This window comes from Eutrema salsugineum, unplaced genomic scaffold (assembly GCF_000478725.1).
Source record: "Eutrema salsugineum unplaced genomic scaffold, Eutsalg1_0 scaffold_23, whole genome shotgun sequence".
In the NCBI taxonomy this organism is placed as follows: domain Eukaryota; kingdom Viridiplantae; phylum Streptophyta; class Magnoliopsida; order Brassicales; family Brassicaceae; genus Eutrema; species Eutrema salsugineum.
This window is the reverse complement of record NW_006256805.1, coordinates 524,775-540,866: the sequence shown is the minus strand read 5'-3', so window position 1 is coordinate 540,866 and position 16,092 is coordinate 524,775. Positions and strand designations below refer to the sequence as shown.

General features: G+C 35.5%; 1 protein-coding gene across 1 annotated transcript; it reads left to right on the top strand.

Moving 5' to 3' along the window:
- Positions 1 to 2,762: 2,762 nt before the first annotated feature.
- On the top strand, positions 2,763 to 6,901 carry LOC18015390 (ran-binding protein M homolog). Its single transcript, XM_006397384.2, has 10 exons — positions 2,763 to 3,340; positions 4,054 to 4,200; positions 4,335 to 4,421; positions 4,578 to 4,623; positions 5,021 to 5,097; positions 5,233 to 5,395; positions 5,567 to 5,635; positions 5,736 to 5,795; positions 6,253 to 6,339; positions 6,459 to 6,901. The coding sequence occupies exons 1-10, from the start codon at positions 2,925 to 2,927 to the stop codon at positions 6,741 to 6,743; spliced, it is 1,437 nt and encodes a 478-aa protein (XP_006397447.1). The 5' UTR covers positions 2,763 to 2,924; the 3' UTR covers positions 6,744 to 6,901.
- The last annotated feature ends 9,191 nt before the right edge of the window (positions 6,902 to 16,092 follow it).

Below are 16,092 nucleotides of genomic sequence, written 5' to 3'. Positions count from 1 at the left end.
ATTTTTAAAATTTTAAATATTGATGTGGACCAATAAAATTGAACTTTTAAATCCTATGTGGACATTTTAGAGACATATAACTTTAACTTTTATTAGTAATAGATTTAGAAATCAAAGCTAGAAGATCCCACACGAGGCCCGTTGCGGTAAGTGATATTAGTCTACCCACTTGTTTTGAAACTTACCTAATGTATTCGGATATTGCTTGGTCAGCTAATTGTAACCTTTGTGGTTCAAGTTGGGTTGTTAAAACTCCGTTATATGCAATGTTATTCCAAAAATCTTTTTCGGATACCTTAGTTTCCTTCGCCTTAATGACGGAACCTCTTACTCTATTTTCAGTGCTTCATTTTTTAAAAGAGTTGAGTATCAATCACTTTACACGTTTCTCAGATTGCTAGTAATTTATCATTCTTCTCAAATTCAATGGTTAAACTTTAGAAATTTTATGGTCTCTTTTGGAATTTTAAAGCAGCTTGTAGTAGCTTTGTTTATATCTCCTTTCATCATATTTTTTGTAATTTAGCTAATATTTAAACAGATAGTTTAGTCAAATTTGTTATTTTACGTTGTAATAACTCATTCTTTAGTGCAACATAACTCTATATTATTGTTTTTTTTAATTGAAATGGTTGCACAAAAAAAAAAAAACTTAAATTTTATTATAGTATGTGACAAAAATTTGATTGCTAATGTAAGAGCTCCTAAATATGTGTGCATACATCTAATTTCAATTCAAGATTTTCATATTTTCCTACTTTAATATTGAAAATAGTATACCTTTAAATGTTATTAAGAATTTTAATAAACAATTTTTTCTTATATTGTTTTGTATTAACAATGTAATTTTATAATTTAGAAATTTTTTTAATTTTAGTTATTAATGTAAACTAATAAAATTGACCTTTTAAATCTTATGTGGATGTCATTAGATGCATATAGCTTCAACTTTTATTTTTCTATAAATATAATTTTTTGTTAACAATAGAATTTTTTAAAAATTTAATTTTAAATATTGATGTGGACCAATAGAATTGAACTTTTAAATCTTATGTAGATATTCTTAGAGGCATATAGCTTTAACTTTTCTTAGTAATAGGATTTAGAAGCCTCCTTGTTTCGAGGCTTACCGAATGTATTCGGATGCTGCTTGGTCAGCTAATTGTTACCTTTTTGGTTTAAAGTTAGGTTCTTAAAACCCCATCAAATGTCATGTTATTTCAAAAATTGGATACATCAATCTCAATCGTCTTAATAATGGAACTTCTTTCTCTATTTTATGTGCTTCGTTTTTCAAAAGTGTCGAGTATCAATCACTTGACATGTTTCTCGGATTGCTTGGAATTTATCATTCTTCTCAAATTTGGTGGCCAAGCTTTGGAGATTTTACGATCTCTTTTTCAATATTAAAGCATCTTGTAGTGGCTTTTTTTTTTTCCTTTCAATATATTTTTTGTAATCTAGCTAATAGTTAAACATATAGTTTAGTCAAGTTGGTTCTTTTATGCTGTAATGACTCATTTTTTAGTGAAACTTAACTCTGTTTTTTTTTGATACTGTTGCACACACACAAATGTTTTTTTCAAAATTGTTATATGTGACAAAAAATTGGATGTTAATGCAAGAGTCTCTAAATATGTGTATACATCTAATTTAAATTTAAAAATTTCCTATTTGAATATTATTTATTTTAGTTTTTCATTATTAATATAAATTATATATAATTTATTGATCTTTAATAATTTTTTAAATAAAAATTATAGAATTTGTAAACTTTTTAATTTTCAATGTTGAAGTGGACCCCTAAATAATATTACAATTTGTAAACTTTCTTAATTTCCTTATTCAACAATAATATGAAAAATTGTAATTTTTCCTTATTTTTGAATGTTGATGTGGACCAATAGAATTGAAATTTTAAATCATATGTGGACGCTATTAAAAATTGTAAATTTTCCTTATTTTTGAATGTTGATGTGGACCAATAGAATTGAAATTTTAAATCCTATGTGGATGTCAGTTTAGTCAATTTGGTTCTTTTATGCTGTAATGACTCATTTTTTAGTGAAACTTAACTCTATTTTTTTTTTTTTTGATACGGTTGCACACATAGAAATTTTTTTTGTTTCAAAATTGTTATATGTGACAAAAAATTGGATGTTAATGCAAGAGTCTCTAAATATGTGTATACATCTAATTTAAAATTAAAAATTTCCTATTTGAATATTATTTATTTTAGTTTTTCATTATTAATATAAATTATATATAATTTATTTATCTTTAATAATTTTTTAAATAAAAATTATAGAATTTGTAAACTTTTTAATTTTCAATGTTGAAGTGGACCTAAATAATATTACAATTTGTAAATTTTCTTAATTTCTTTATTCAACAATAATATTAAAAATTGTTAATTTTTCTTATTTTTGAGTGTTGATGTGGACCAATAGAATTGAAATTTTAAATCATATGTGGACACTATTAAAAATTGTAGATTTTTCTTAATTTTAAATTTAAATGCTGATGTGGATTAATAGAATTAAACTTTTAAATTCTATGTGGACATCCTTATAAGTATTTAGTTTCAACTTTTATTAGTTTATATATATATATATATATATAAAAGATAAGATTTAGTTGTTCTATATTTTTTATTTTTTTTTACTTCTATTTATTATAATGTGTAAATATATTTTTTTAATATAATAAAATTTTAAATATTTTTGAAGAAATGAAGAAATGCCGAAACTAGCAACTTGCGAGGCATTTTGAAGAAAGGATCGAATTGTCCTGACAGAAGAAGAAATCTCATCAGAATCCAGTGTTTGTAGAGTCCGAAAGCTCAAAGCCCTCTTTTGAAAATCATCTTGGAATTCAAAATTTTCTAGGGTTTCTCTCTCTGTGATCCAATCTTGGGAAACCGAATGAACTCTTTACCGTCGACGGCGAATTCCGACAACGGCCGCCACGAAAACGGCGAGACGAGCACCGGAGATGCTCGAGATCGAGATCTGATGTTAAATTTCTTAGGCAAGGTTCGTCTCTCCGCTACTACGCGTGGTGATGCAAAGGAGGAAGATGAAGGCGAGGAATCGCCGACGGAGCTTAACACGATTAATAGCGCAGGCGGGTTTTTGATTGTCTCTCCCGATAAGCTTTCCGTCAAGTACACGAATACGAACCTTCACGGTCACGACGTAGGCGTTGTTCAGGCTAATAAACCTGCTCCGTTCAAGTGTCTCACTTACTACTTCGAGATTTTTGTCAAGGATGCTGGCTCTAAAGGGCAAGTCGCTATTGGTTTCACTAAGGAGAGCTTCAAAATGCGGAGACAGCCCGGGTACAGTTTTCGGATCCCAGCTTCTTGGATGAGATTGTGTTCTTTCTGTACGAGTGGTTGTGAGAAGTTAATGTTAAAAACCAAAATGTCGTGAGAGAAGCTTTACCTGCATAGTTTTAGCTCGTAGTTTGATCATTGTTGCATTTAAGTTAAGATTTAGCTTCTTGGATGAGGTTGTTCTGTAGGAGTGGTTTTGGAAATAATCCGAATTAAAAAGGCTTAAATTTTTGCCTCAGTTGAAAACTAGACTCTTGATTAGTTACGAAAAAGGATGCCTTTGATAAAATGGAGAAATTCAAAATGAGGAGATAGCGGGTACGGTTTTTTGGATCCAAATCAAGAGATTTAGCCTCTTGGATGAGATTGTGTTCTTTCTGCTGAATTCCGCTCTGTAGGAATTGTTTTGAGAAGGTAACGTTAAGCTTGAACCAAATCGTATCGGAGTTTTATCTTAAAGATTAGCTCCTTGGGATCAAGTTGTTCTGTAGGAAGGGTTTTAGAAAGAATCCGAACTGAAAAGAGTTGGCTTTGTTGCTCAATTGAAAACTAGATTCTTGATTAGCTACGAAAAAGGTGCCTTTGATAGAATGAAGCTTATGCCTCTTTGCTTTTAGCATGGATCATTGTTGCATTTAAGGTTTAGCATAGAATTTGAGCTTCTGTGGCAGTCATTAGGATGATGGTCTAATTTGTTATTTCTTTTGTAATGGTAGATGGGAAGTGAATAGCTGTGGCTACCATGGGGATGATGGACATCTATATCGAGGAAAGGGAACGGGTGAAGCCTTTGGTCCAACTTTTACTAAAGGTGATACTGTTGGCGGTGGTATAAACTACGCTTCGCAGGAGTTCTTTTTCACGTAAGAAACAACCGTTTCATGTATTTTGCTACTGGAAAATGTATTCATGAATCCGTCCATTTCTTTGCTGCCTTTTGATTTCCTCTGTTGGCTTAGGCTTTGTTTGTTGAGTCTCGTGAATTCTTTGATGCCAGTAAAAACGGAGCTCTTGTGGGGAAAATCCCTAAGGACATAAAGGGTGATCTCTTCCCCACTGTAGCTGTACATAGCCAAAATGAGGAGTATGTTCTCAGTTTCTCTTTCATGATCAATACCTATATTATCATGTATCTCCTTTGTAGGCTGCTTGCATGTTTAGTTAAAGTCTCACATCAAATTTATATAAACAGGTTTAGTAGAAGTACTTACACAGTGCATTTCTTCTGATTTTTTTGCAGGGTCTCTGTCAATTTTGGGAGGAATAAGTTTGCTTTCGATGTTAAGGTAAGAGAAAAATCCTCTAAAAGGAATTATATATTAGTTGAGTCGGTAGATCTTAGTTTTATATTGAAGTGGGGATGGTGTAATCAGGAGTACAGCTATTGAAAGAACATAATAGGTATGCATCATCTCCATTGTTGGTACTGGGTTTACTAAATCTATGGCAGTGGTTCTCTTGGTACTCATTGCGCTTATATTTTACGTGCATCCTCTGCTGGTCCTGTATGATTAAACTTTAACCACTGTGAGCCTCCAATTATACATTTATATAATCTATAAATACTGAATGAAGAGCGTACACATTACGTCTTTACTTACCTTTCTCTCTCTCTCTCTACATTATGTATATGTTTCAAATTAAGTTTTAACGAGGGATGTTACCCTCTTTCTGTATTATTAGGGATATGAAGCATCAGAGAGGAATAAGCAACAAATTGCTATCGAGAAAATATCCATACCTCCAAACATTGGTTATGGGTAAGTATATTTCTTCCCAGCAGTTAGAGATCATGTACTTTGTTAATCGAGTTGCAACTCTTGTTCTTCCTACTGGACACTGAATTGGTGACAAGCTTGCTGCTTTATCTAAAATATTATTTTCTTTATCGTTAGGCTTGTGAAGACCTACTTGCTACACTATGGGTATGAGGAGACACTTAATGCTTTCGACCTTGCTACTAAAACTACAGTTCCTCCAATTCATATAGCTCAAGAGGATGCTATTGATGAGGATGATTCATCATATGATTTGCATCATAGAAAGACTCTTAGAGAGGTATAAAACTTGTTCTGCTGTGCATAAATCTCACTGGCTACAGTACCTGATATTCTCTAACTCTACTGCTCTTTAATTATATGGCACTTTTTTTGGTTCCTATTCCAAACCAAACTAAGTTACCTGATTTGTTTGGTTAATTTTGACTGATCCATACTTTCTTCGGTGTAGCTTGTCAGAACTGGTGAGATCAGTGCTGCGCTGGAAGCACTCCGGACTTTGTATCCCCAAATTGTACAGGTGAAGTGAGATTTCCTGTCATATCGTTTGTTTCATATTGCTAGATGATCCACTTTACAGGATTGAGATAAGAACTCTAACCCAGATCTACATTCTACAGGATGATAGATCGGTAGTTTGTTTCCTCCTTCACTGTCAAAGGTTTATTGAACTAGTACGGGTACGCTCTTCATTCCCTATCCATCTAGGTAGAGAGTTTTCTATTGTCCTATTAGAATGAAATTTTTGTAATCAAGGAATCTTGATGGATTTGGTCTTACCACTAGCTGCTTGAACTGTGATGATCTTTAGTGTATAAGACCTGAAACGAAAGAAAAGGAATGCACAGAACCTCCTGTTTCTTTTAGAGTAGAAAGAAATATTACTGTGGAACAATCTATAACACACCGGAAACCATGTTACGTAGATGCCATGTTATTACGCAAAGTATTTCAATAACCTTTGATAAAACTGTGTGCGAAATCGAAAACCTTGATAAAAGATTCATGGGATCTCCTTACCGACTATCACGTCTTTTTAACATGGTTTCCTGGATTGTTCTTTTTTTTTTTCCGTTCACTTTCAAATCTATGGTGTTGGACTAACTCTCTAAGGTCTGAACAACATGGCATAAACAGGACGGAAAACTTGAAAAAGCTGTCAAGTATGGCAGACTCGAGTTAGCTAAATTTGTTGGGTTAACGGGGTTTCAAGATATAGTCGAGGTACCAATGACTCCTTGGACTTTATTCCCTTGTCTCTTTCATGCAATCTGGGGTTCAAATACAGAGAGAGTCTATGTTTTTGATCTCTTATGAACTTGATTTTCTTATTGATTATTCAGGACTGCTTTGCCTTGCTAGTGTATGAAAATCCCGAAGAATCATCAGTCGGGTATTTCCTAAAAGATTCACAGAGGGAACTAGTGGCTGATGCAGTGAATGCAGCGATTCTATCAACAAATCCGAATAACAACAATGTGCAGAGAAGCTGCCACTTGCATTCCCATCTGGAGAAACTGCTCAGACAACTAACTGTGTGCTGTTTGGAAAGGCGGTCACTGAATGGAGACCAAGGCGAGACATTCCGGCTTCACCGTGTTCTTAGCAACAACAGTACAAGAAGATAAAATTGGGTTAGCCGGGCATTCTCTTTTGAAAACTCTGGTTTGTTTGGTTGTTTAAATCATAGGTGGCTTTTGTTCATACCTGTGTGATATTATGTTGAACTTTTCCATTATGTAAAAAAGAAAGTTTAAAAATAAACTGGCAGTTATGTTTCTCCAAATATTAGATGCTTCGGTTCTTTCTGCCTCTCAATCTCTCTAAAGATTCCAAACCATCCAGGGTTTTGCGGGTGGAGAAGATTGAGTGTTTAAGATTCTATATTTGATCAACAGAGGAAATTGAGTAATAGAGGAAATTGACATCGGATTTCTTTGTTTCGACATAAGAAGGCCAGATTGGATTCCCTGGTCCTTGTATTGTACTTTAACTAAGCTCGAGGCTGGATTCAGAAGTTAGGGATCTAGATCTATCCCAACTCTAGAGCCATTTGGCTGTCAGTGATTTGATTTCCTGCTTGGATCTAAAAGTTAGGAGTTGGCGCCTTGGTGGAGGCGGTGGTAGACCTGGAGGATCAAATTTAGGATTGTTGTGAGCCGGAAGCAAAAGCCTACACCTCAGGTCTAACTATGGAAATGATTACAAAAGGATTGTCTCAGTGTGATATCCCTCGCTCAGAATAGAATACACCCTTTTATCAATTGGTCTTTTGTCTATGTAAGAAAGCAGCTGGGTTTGAACCACTTCATCAGTATCTGGATGATCCTAACAATGATCTTGAGCTCGATCAACTTCATCTTTTGACTTGGTATTCTCCATCATTTTGTCTCTTCCAAGCTTGGCTTTTTTTTTTTTTTTTTTTTTTTTTTTCTTACTCCACAGATTTCTATCTATAACTTTTGAACTAGGTTTCGTTTGGACCAAATCCTGAAACGTTTAGATGGACATGTATGGGCTGAACTTGGATATAATGTTTGTTTATTTGAACTGAATTAGTGCCAAATCCATTGATTGATCATATAAGGATACAAGTTTATCTTATCTTATTACTAGACTAGTGTTAGCTCTGGAATGTCAGATCCATCTACAATTGAATTCAATTTATTCTCTAAATACATATATTAGATTCAATAATTTCAGAAACACGAATCGCATAACTAAGATTCCACAGTTTGAAGACAAAATTTACTTTGAATCCTGGATGATTTGACGAACAAGACGCTAGAAGAAGACAAGAATCGTTACTCTGATTTGATGAAGACCGGTGGTGAGACAAGAAAGCAGCCGATCTGAGTGATCCATTAGGGCGACAGATCAGCTTGGATGCATCCGCAAAGAGGCTGCCTCTCTGTCACACGATAAAGCTGTGTTCTTCGCCTGGAAAGGAAAAAAATGATAAATCTGGGCGGCATTAAGAAAATAGTAACGGTGAAAATGATGGCGCAACGGTTAAGAAAAGAAAAATAGGAAACATAATTTTTTTTATTATTACTCGGAAAGTTCCATAAGTAAAGACAAACAGAGCATAAACAGAACTAAAGTTTTCTTAAAACCAAAAAACAATTACCATCTTACACAGAGGTAAGAGGTTTCTCTTCTCGAATCAGAACCCTCAGCCATTTCGGTTCCCCTCTGGCCTCATACTATTGCCATCGGTTTTCAGTCGTAACACTTTTTGCGAATTGATCCGCACAGCGATTACTTTTGCTCAATTCCAAGGACCATCTCCAATCACCAATACCTTTTAAAGCTTCGTGGATATTCATAGTGCATCCTCTATAAGCCGGTCACGCATTTGGCCGTTGAATAGCGCCAACCATATCTGAGGCATCCGAGGCAAAGGTCACCTTATTAATCCTTAAGCTGCACATACTTTCTATAGCCCAGAGTAAGCTTTTTTCTTTTGCTTCCACGAGGTTCCCAATGTTCCTACAGGCTCTTCTGCCATGTATTTGTACTTCCCCTTTATTATTTCTTACGATCCACGCTGCTCCACTCAAGTTCTTTCTTCTAGACCACGCAAACCCAATGTTACACTTCAGATCATCAGCCTCTGGAGCTTCCCACTTTGTACGATGTTGGACCTGTGTAGTGGGCCTAGTGGCTGAGAATGCTCCATTACCCATAGTATATTGTACCTGAAACCATTGGTTGACATCCTCTCAGACTATTTCTGCAGTTTCTAAGGTCGTGAAGCTTTTCCCTTCAAAATAGAACAAATTTCTGTTTTTCCACAGTTGCCACAAAATCCATGGAAAACATCTCCTCATCTCCTCCGAGATCTCTTTCTTTGAAAACATAAATTTATAAACGAAGAAAATATTCCAATACTGGCGAAAAAAAAAGTCCAATACTGATTAGTTTGAGATTGATTGAAAGTCACTTATGTCTGTATTACATCTTACACTTTTTTTTGGTAAAGACATTTTTTTTTAGTAAAGACACTTTCGTCTATATTACATGTTACACATAGAATATAGACATATAGTAACCAAGTTTAGATTTTGGTAGTTGAGTTATATATAAATTATTTATTGGTTCTACAATGTAATTATCTTTTGTCTCTGCATCAAAACATTTCTTCTTTTTTTTTGAAAAAAATTGTTTGTAAACTGTTTTATATTGATAAACTTTGGGATAATATTTCATTTTAAAATGTATTTTATTTTACATTCAAATTTAACTCTGAAAATATATATATAGTAATTCGATTACTTTGGATTTTCTTAAATATAGGTTAAGTACTTAGATAAAATCATAAAAATCATTTGTTATAAAATAGTTTAAAAAATAAATCTAGCTTAAGAGAAATTGAGAATTTTGAAATTTGAACTTCACATGCTTTATAAAAACCGAATTTGGAACAGCAAAATTGATGAATTTTACCAAATCTTGTGTGATCAATGATTAGTATTAGATAATCTATAGATTTGACATGAAAATTGCTCAACTAAACCAATTTTTAGAAAATTTCTGTGTCAAGGACATCAAAAATCCGAATCTGGTCATGAACTATTCGATTTTTCGGTTTAGTATCAATTATGCTTGCTTGTTGTTTTAACCAATCTCTTGATACTGTGATTAATATCACTGCTCGCTCTATCCGTACTAATCATTTTCTTGCTTTGTTTTTAAATTTCAAGTACTTTTAAAAATTTAATATGTAACCTATTCGAATTTTCGTATTTTTCAATAATGTTTGACACAAAACTGTGATGATTTAGACCTGCACGCTCCTACAAATGATAGCTCATTTGTGGTTAGCACTAGACTAGGCGGTAGTTAAAGTACTTGCACTACGAATTCTCACTAGAGGACTTCTATTCATGGAGATTCATTCTGACAGGATATACTAGCTCATTATATTTGACCTCAATATTGATATATAATTTTCTCATCATTGATTATAGGCAGGCATCAAGATATACATCTAGGACGTCTTTTACCCTCATTTTTATCACTCTTTGTCGTCCTAGATGACTAGTTCATCTTTATCTGGTACCATACCTTAAACCCAAATCCCTTGTTTTCAAACCTCATGCATTCTCTTTTTAGTTTATATCAGCAGATATGTGCACAAACATCAGAGAGAAGAGGAACGACGCAGTTTTCAGTCACTCAAGAGAAAGACTGAATGGAATTGGGAAGGAAGAGTATCATAAACCTTATCAAGCTTTATATAGCCTTGGAGAACTCATTCTTATTGGTAATTTCGTACTCTCTATGGCTCTATATCTAAAGGTGTTTCCTCTTTCTAAAAAAAAAAAAAAATTAATGAAAGGAAAGGAAACAAAAAGCCTAATGAGTCCTAGATTATCGAAATTATTTGGAGCAAAAGCAACCACTATTCATCTAAAGAGCTATGGTTTTGAAAGATTAACTAAAATCTAAGTCTGGGGGAGTTAGGAGAGAACCTGAGGAAGAAGACCAGAAATCTATGGCAAGAAGAAAGTGACTGAAAACTGTAGATATCAACAGTTTCACTCTCTCTTGCGGTTTTGCATAATATATTGCATACTCCAGATTCTGAGGTAACCCATAAACACTTTAAGCCTTACCCCTAGAATGACCCCTTTTTATACCTAGCCTAAATTGCCTCGCTTATACTTTCTTTGATGAGAACCACCGAAAATTTCAATGAATGTTAAGAGCTAGTTGAATGGAAGTTAGATCTCAGTGCAATAGGTTTCCGCATGACGGATTAACAGACTAGTTATGCCCGTATTTTTAGTGAGAATTTTCTAGGCTATTCTTGATTGATGCATAATGATTGATATTAGTTTAGAAGCTTGGTCTCTGAGATTTTGTTAGTTCATGCGTTTTCAAACCTCTCACCAAGATTATGCCTTTGTTTTGTTTGAGGACAAACAAAAGTCTAAGTCTAGGGGAGTTAATTACACCAGATTTTGACTATTTTATGGATCACTTTAATGTCTTTTACAGGTGTTTTTACTCAATTTTCAAAGGTTTTCAAAGGATTTCTATGTTTTCGAATTTTAAAAGATTTTTCATGTAATTTGGGATGAAAAAGCGCAAATTGGAATAAAAAGACTCTTTTGGATAAATGCAGACCTTCAGAACTCTCATGGAGAGACAAAAACCTTCTCACCGTCTTATCACCCTCAAAATTGGACAACTTATAGAAGACTCAACCAGCTTTCAAATGCACTTGGTTTGGAGATATTCCAACGGTTGGATCTCAAGATATTTTATTTGCCCCGGAGACACTCAAAGATGGCCAGTAAGTCACGCGACCGCGGCCAACAACCCATCCACCGCGGCCAAGACAACGCGACCGCGGCCAAGCCTTCATCTACCACGGTCGCAACACACGCGACCACGGCCAAGCATCTCTGACCTAAAAAACCCATTTCTGAAGCCCAAGTCATTTCCCAGCCTCAATTCCGGAACCCTAGAGACCATAGAGTACTGAAGACTATAAAATACTTGTTATTTAGGTCATTTTTAGACATCACCCTACCTGCGGCAAGATCGTGAGTACTGACGAGTCATGTACAGCTCTTGTGTTCTCTCCCTTCCAAGGCCAAAGTGGAAACCTACTGGTCAGGGTTCGAGAAACAGTTGGTTATGATCACGGCGGTGACATAGTCATACCGCCGAACTCTAGCTCTAGAACCCTATATTTCGATATCCGTCAATCCCAATCTATAACTCCTAGTGTTGAAACCGATTATGATCCCTAGAGTTCCCGAGAGCTCAGCGTTTTTAGCATTAGATTACAAACAAATCGATTTTTATTTGCTCTTTTAGATCTGCATTTTATTTCCCTTAGTTCGATATTCTTCTTGTTTCATTTGCTTTCATTCGATTTTCTACTTGCTTTTTAGGATATATTTATTTGCTTTCTTTAGTTTTAGTTTAATCCGTGACAAACAACCAACCCCTAAAACCAATCTAGTCTAGACATAAATTTAGAAACCGTAGAAGAATACCAGACACACAAATCTCTGTGGATTCAATCCCTAAGTACTACAACTGATTAGCTGTGCACTTGCAGCTTTCATTTGTTTTTATTAAGGGTAAAACTTGTTTCCTCACGCAGTAGACACATCAGCTGCGGTCACAAGTACGCGGCCGTGGTCGAAGTGGGCTTGGCCACGGTCCGAACTCCTGCAACTGCGGGAACTTAAATGCGGCCTGTTTCCTGCTTCTCCTTGGTTTCTTCTAGGCCGAGCAGTCAGGGACCATCCTTCTTTTTGGTTTTTTCGGTTTTTTTGTTTTTTTTGGCTTTGTTTTTGATTTATTAGAAACATCTGAAACTAAGAAAAAGAAAAAAGATCAATAGAAAAAGAAAGAAAAATCCTAAAGAAAACAATACCTAAATGGATTGCCCCCCATTAAGCGCTTCTGTTTTAAGTCGTTTAGCTCGAGTTTGGTGTAGGACGTGACTTAGTCCAATGAAGAAGACCTTGTCCTAAGACAAGTATTTTTCAAAATCTCCTTGTTTTTCCTAGCAGGTTCTTCGTCACTCCAAAGTTCTGCTTCAAATTCTCCTGCTGCAGGTCGTTGTCCTGCTTTGCTGTTGTATGAGACAGCTTCTGTGAAGACATCTTTGTCGATATTAGCAAATGAAATCCTCCAGTTTGGCCAGTCCATGATGGCTCTGAAAGTTGCTAGAAAGGACAATCCGATAATCACTGGATGTGTTGCGTCTCTTGTTTCGACAATGTAGAAGTCGACAGACACAATGCAATCTCTGATTCTCAAGGGAATGTCATGGGATATTCTTGTAGGTATTGCATTGGAATCATCAGCTAGACTAATCTTCGCCCTAGTCCTGTGCAGGTGCTTAATACCAAGTCTCAAAGCAATTGCGTTGGACATCATGTTAAGACAAGCTCAAGAATCACATAGCACATTGTTAAACATTTCACCTCTAATCGAACAAAAGATGAGAAACTGACCTTGACCTTCGATTTTGTGAAGTTTTCGAACAGGTCTACCTCTTCTGGCATGATTGAACAAGTCTTATATTTCAGGAATGGATTCCTTGCTCTCACAGAAGTAATGGTATATCATGAAGTCTTTGCAAGCTCTGGCAAAGGTGATTCCTTCAGGTAAGTTTCGAACTACATCATTGAACTCATCAAGCTTTTATTTGCTGATCTTGTTGGTGTAGTAACTGCATTCTTCAGGTATTTTAAGGTAAATTGCATAGACAGCTGCCTCGGGTGATGTTAGGTATCGAGCTCGCATAAAGTATTTATGGATATCCTCTTTAGACTACTTACAATATCTGAAAAAGACCTGCAAGCAATGAAGCTTCCAGACATCATTAAAGCTTAGGTGAGCAGGGAGTGCTTTGACGAAGCTGTTGAACTCTATGAGTTTCTCCCTACTGATGTTGCTGGTGATCCATTCAACTTCTGCTGTACTGCTTTCTGAGTAGTATCCTGCGTCTAGATCCTCTACGAACAATCCATATTCTTCATCTTCAAAGTATTATTTTTCATACTCATCTTCACAAGACAAGTGATAACACTGTATTTTGACCACTTTTATGGATCGTTTTGAATTACTTTTTCTATGTTTTTTATTGCTTTCAAGTACTTTTATTACGTTTTTCTAGTATTTGTAGTTCCAAGGCTCTTTTCAGGAAATTTAGGGAAAAACTTAACAAAATAGATAAAAGACCAGATTTTCAGCTCAGAGTCAAACCGTCAGAAGTTCACCCCCGATTGAAGGCCTTCTCACCGTCTGATCCAGCTCAAATTTGGAGATCTCAAAGATGGAACTATAAGATTTCCAGCACATTTTACAGCTTGGCAATCCAACGATTCAATCAAAATTTAAAAGAAGAGCAAGATGTCCCGAAAACGAGCTGGCAAGCATTTCCACCCTCGGCCAACAGCCATTTCACCATGGTCAGAGGCTACCCGACTGGGGCCAAGCATCCATTCCCCGCGGCCACGCACTTCCCGACCGCGGCCAGCCAACTCCGAGTTAGAAGGCCCATTTCTGAAGCCCAAATCATTTTCCAAGCCTCAATTCCGGAACCCTAGACACCATGGAGCATTGGAGACTATAAATACTTATCATTTAGGTCGTTTTTACAGAGAGAAGAAGAGAGACGAAATACTTTAGAAAGAAATTTACTTTAAGCTTTTGTTTTCAGGTTTAGAGAGAGAGAGAGAGAGAGATCTATCTCTTGAACTCTTTTTCTTTCTTTTTCAATTTTGATTATTGCTCTACTTTTTAATACTATTTATTTTATTTCGTTCATCATGTCTGAGTAGTTTTATTGTTGGGTCAAAGGGATTTTCGATGGGGATATATATGTTCAATGAGGATTCCATGAGCTATAGAAGTCAAATCTTAGAATTTTTTCTTCTGAATTTACTTTTAATGCATGAGAGTAGCGTCATGAACTACAATCTGATCCAGATGCTTGGTGACACGAAAGTGTTCATCCGGTGTCAGATCTAGTTTGGGAGAGCAAAACAAACATAGGAGTGCAAACCTACCTATGGGCGATTTGTGAATGCTGACGAATCTTAAATATAATGCATCTTTTCTCTTCCAGGGCCAGAGTGGAAACATACTGGTCAGGGTTGAGAGAGATAGTTGTCTATGATCATGACAGTGGCGTATTCATACGTCCATGACTCTAGTTCGAAAAGTTTTAGCTAAGATCTTATCAAATTTACTCTTTAGCAATGTTTTGAATTACTCATACCTCGGAGAAAACTTCCCTGAAACCCAACACCTCTTTTCTATAGATTTACATCGATTTTATTTCAAGCTTTAGTTCATCATTTTCATTCTCTTAATTGATTTTTATTTAAGCAATTAAGTTTAGCCGTTTTTCTCGTTTTTAGTCATTTCATTAAGTTTAGTTATTAGGTCATTTTAATTCTCGCATTTTCTCATTATATAAGCTTAGTTTTTACGTTTTAAAGGCACCACCAAAACCCTTAAAAAATGAGAAAATTGCTGTATAGGTAGTTTTTAAGTTTTAAATTTGAGGAATAGGTAGTTTTCAAAACCAAGGAAGGATAGGGTTGTTTTTACTGTTTGTCTTCCCGCTAGGTCCCTAAGGCAATTTTTTATTTTCAAAATTGCCATTGTCGAAGTAAAATAACTAAAATTTTATGGTAAAATCCGATTTGGTAAACCGATTACACAAAATTATAAACCGAAGTCCAATATCATAAACCGAAGTAAAACCAAATATATAATTTATCGACACCCCAACATTTAAATTAAAAATAAAATTTGGGATCCACATCTGGACGTAGTCCATCTAGCATCTCCGGCAATCCATCTCCGATTAGCCCTCCGGGTGACCGTTGTAACGGCACGGAGAGTTAAAAAATCGTTTAGACGCAATACCGTGCCTCCGGTGTCCAGGCGAGTGCTCCGGAGTAACTCGAAGACAGCTCCGACGGAGCAGTCGCCCATACCGCCCATGCCACTGTGACGGAGTGACCGGGTTGAACATCCCATTCACGCGAGTCGTCTCAATCAACGCTGGCGGTGTAGCTCCAAAGTACAATTCGCTCCTCTTCTTCTAGAATGGCCTGCTCAGAATTCTAAAAGTAAGTTACTTTTATGAACTTCGATCTTGTATGAACTGTACTGGCGGTTTTGTTAACTCAAATTAAGATTGAAACGGGGCGCCTGATTGACCTGATTTATGTATTAGCGGTTATGAACTCTAGTAGTTATGTCTATATATTGAATTCAAATGGTTGGATTACTCTTATATCATCTAGAAACAGTTACAGAAGTTTATATATGAGAGCATACGAATAAGGTAGTTTTTCTAGATTTCTGTTATCTCCTTCGAACTCCTTTCCCTCAAAATTTTCCCCTGGTTTGCATTTAACTGTTTCTCCAGAATATTATATCTTTCCTGTATTTCGGATTTGTTGTTTTGGTTCAAATACAGGA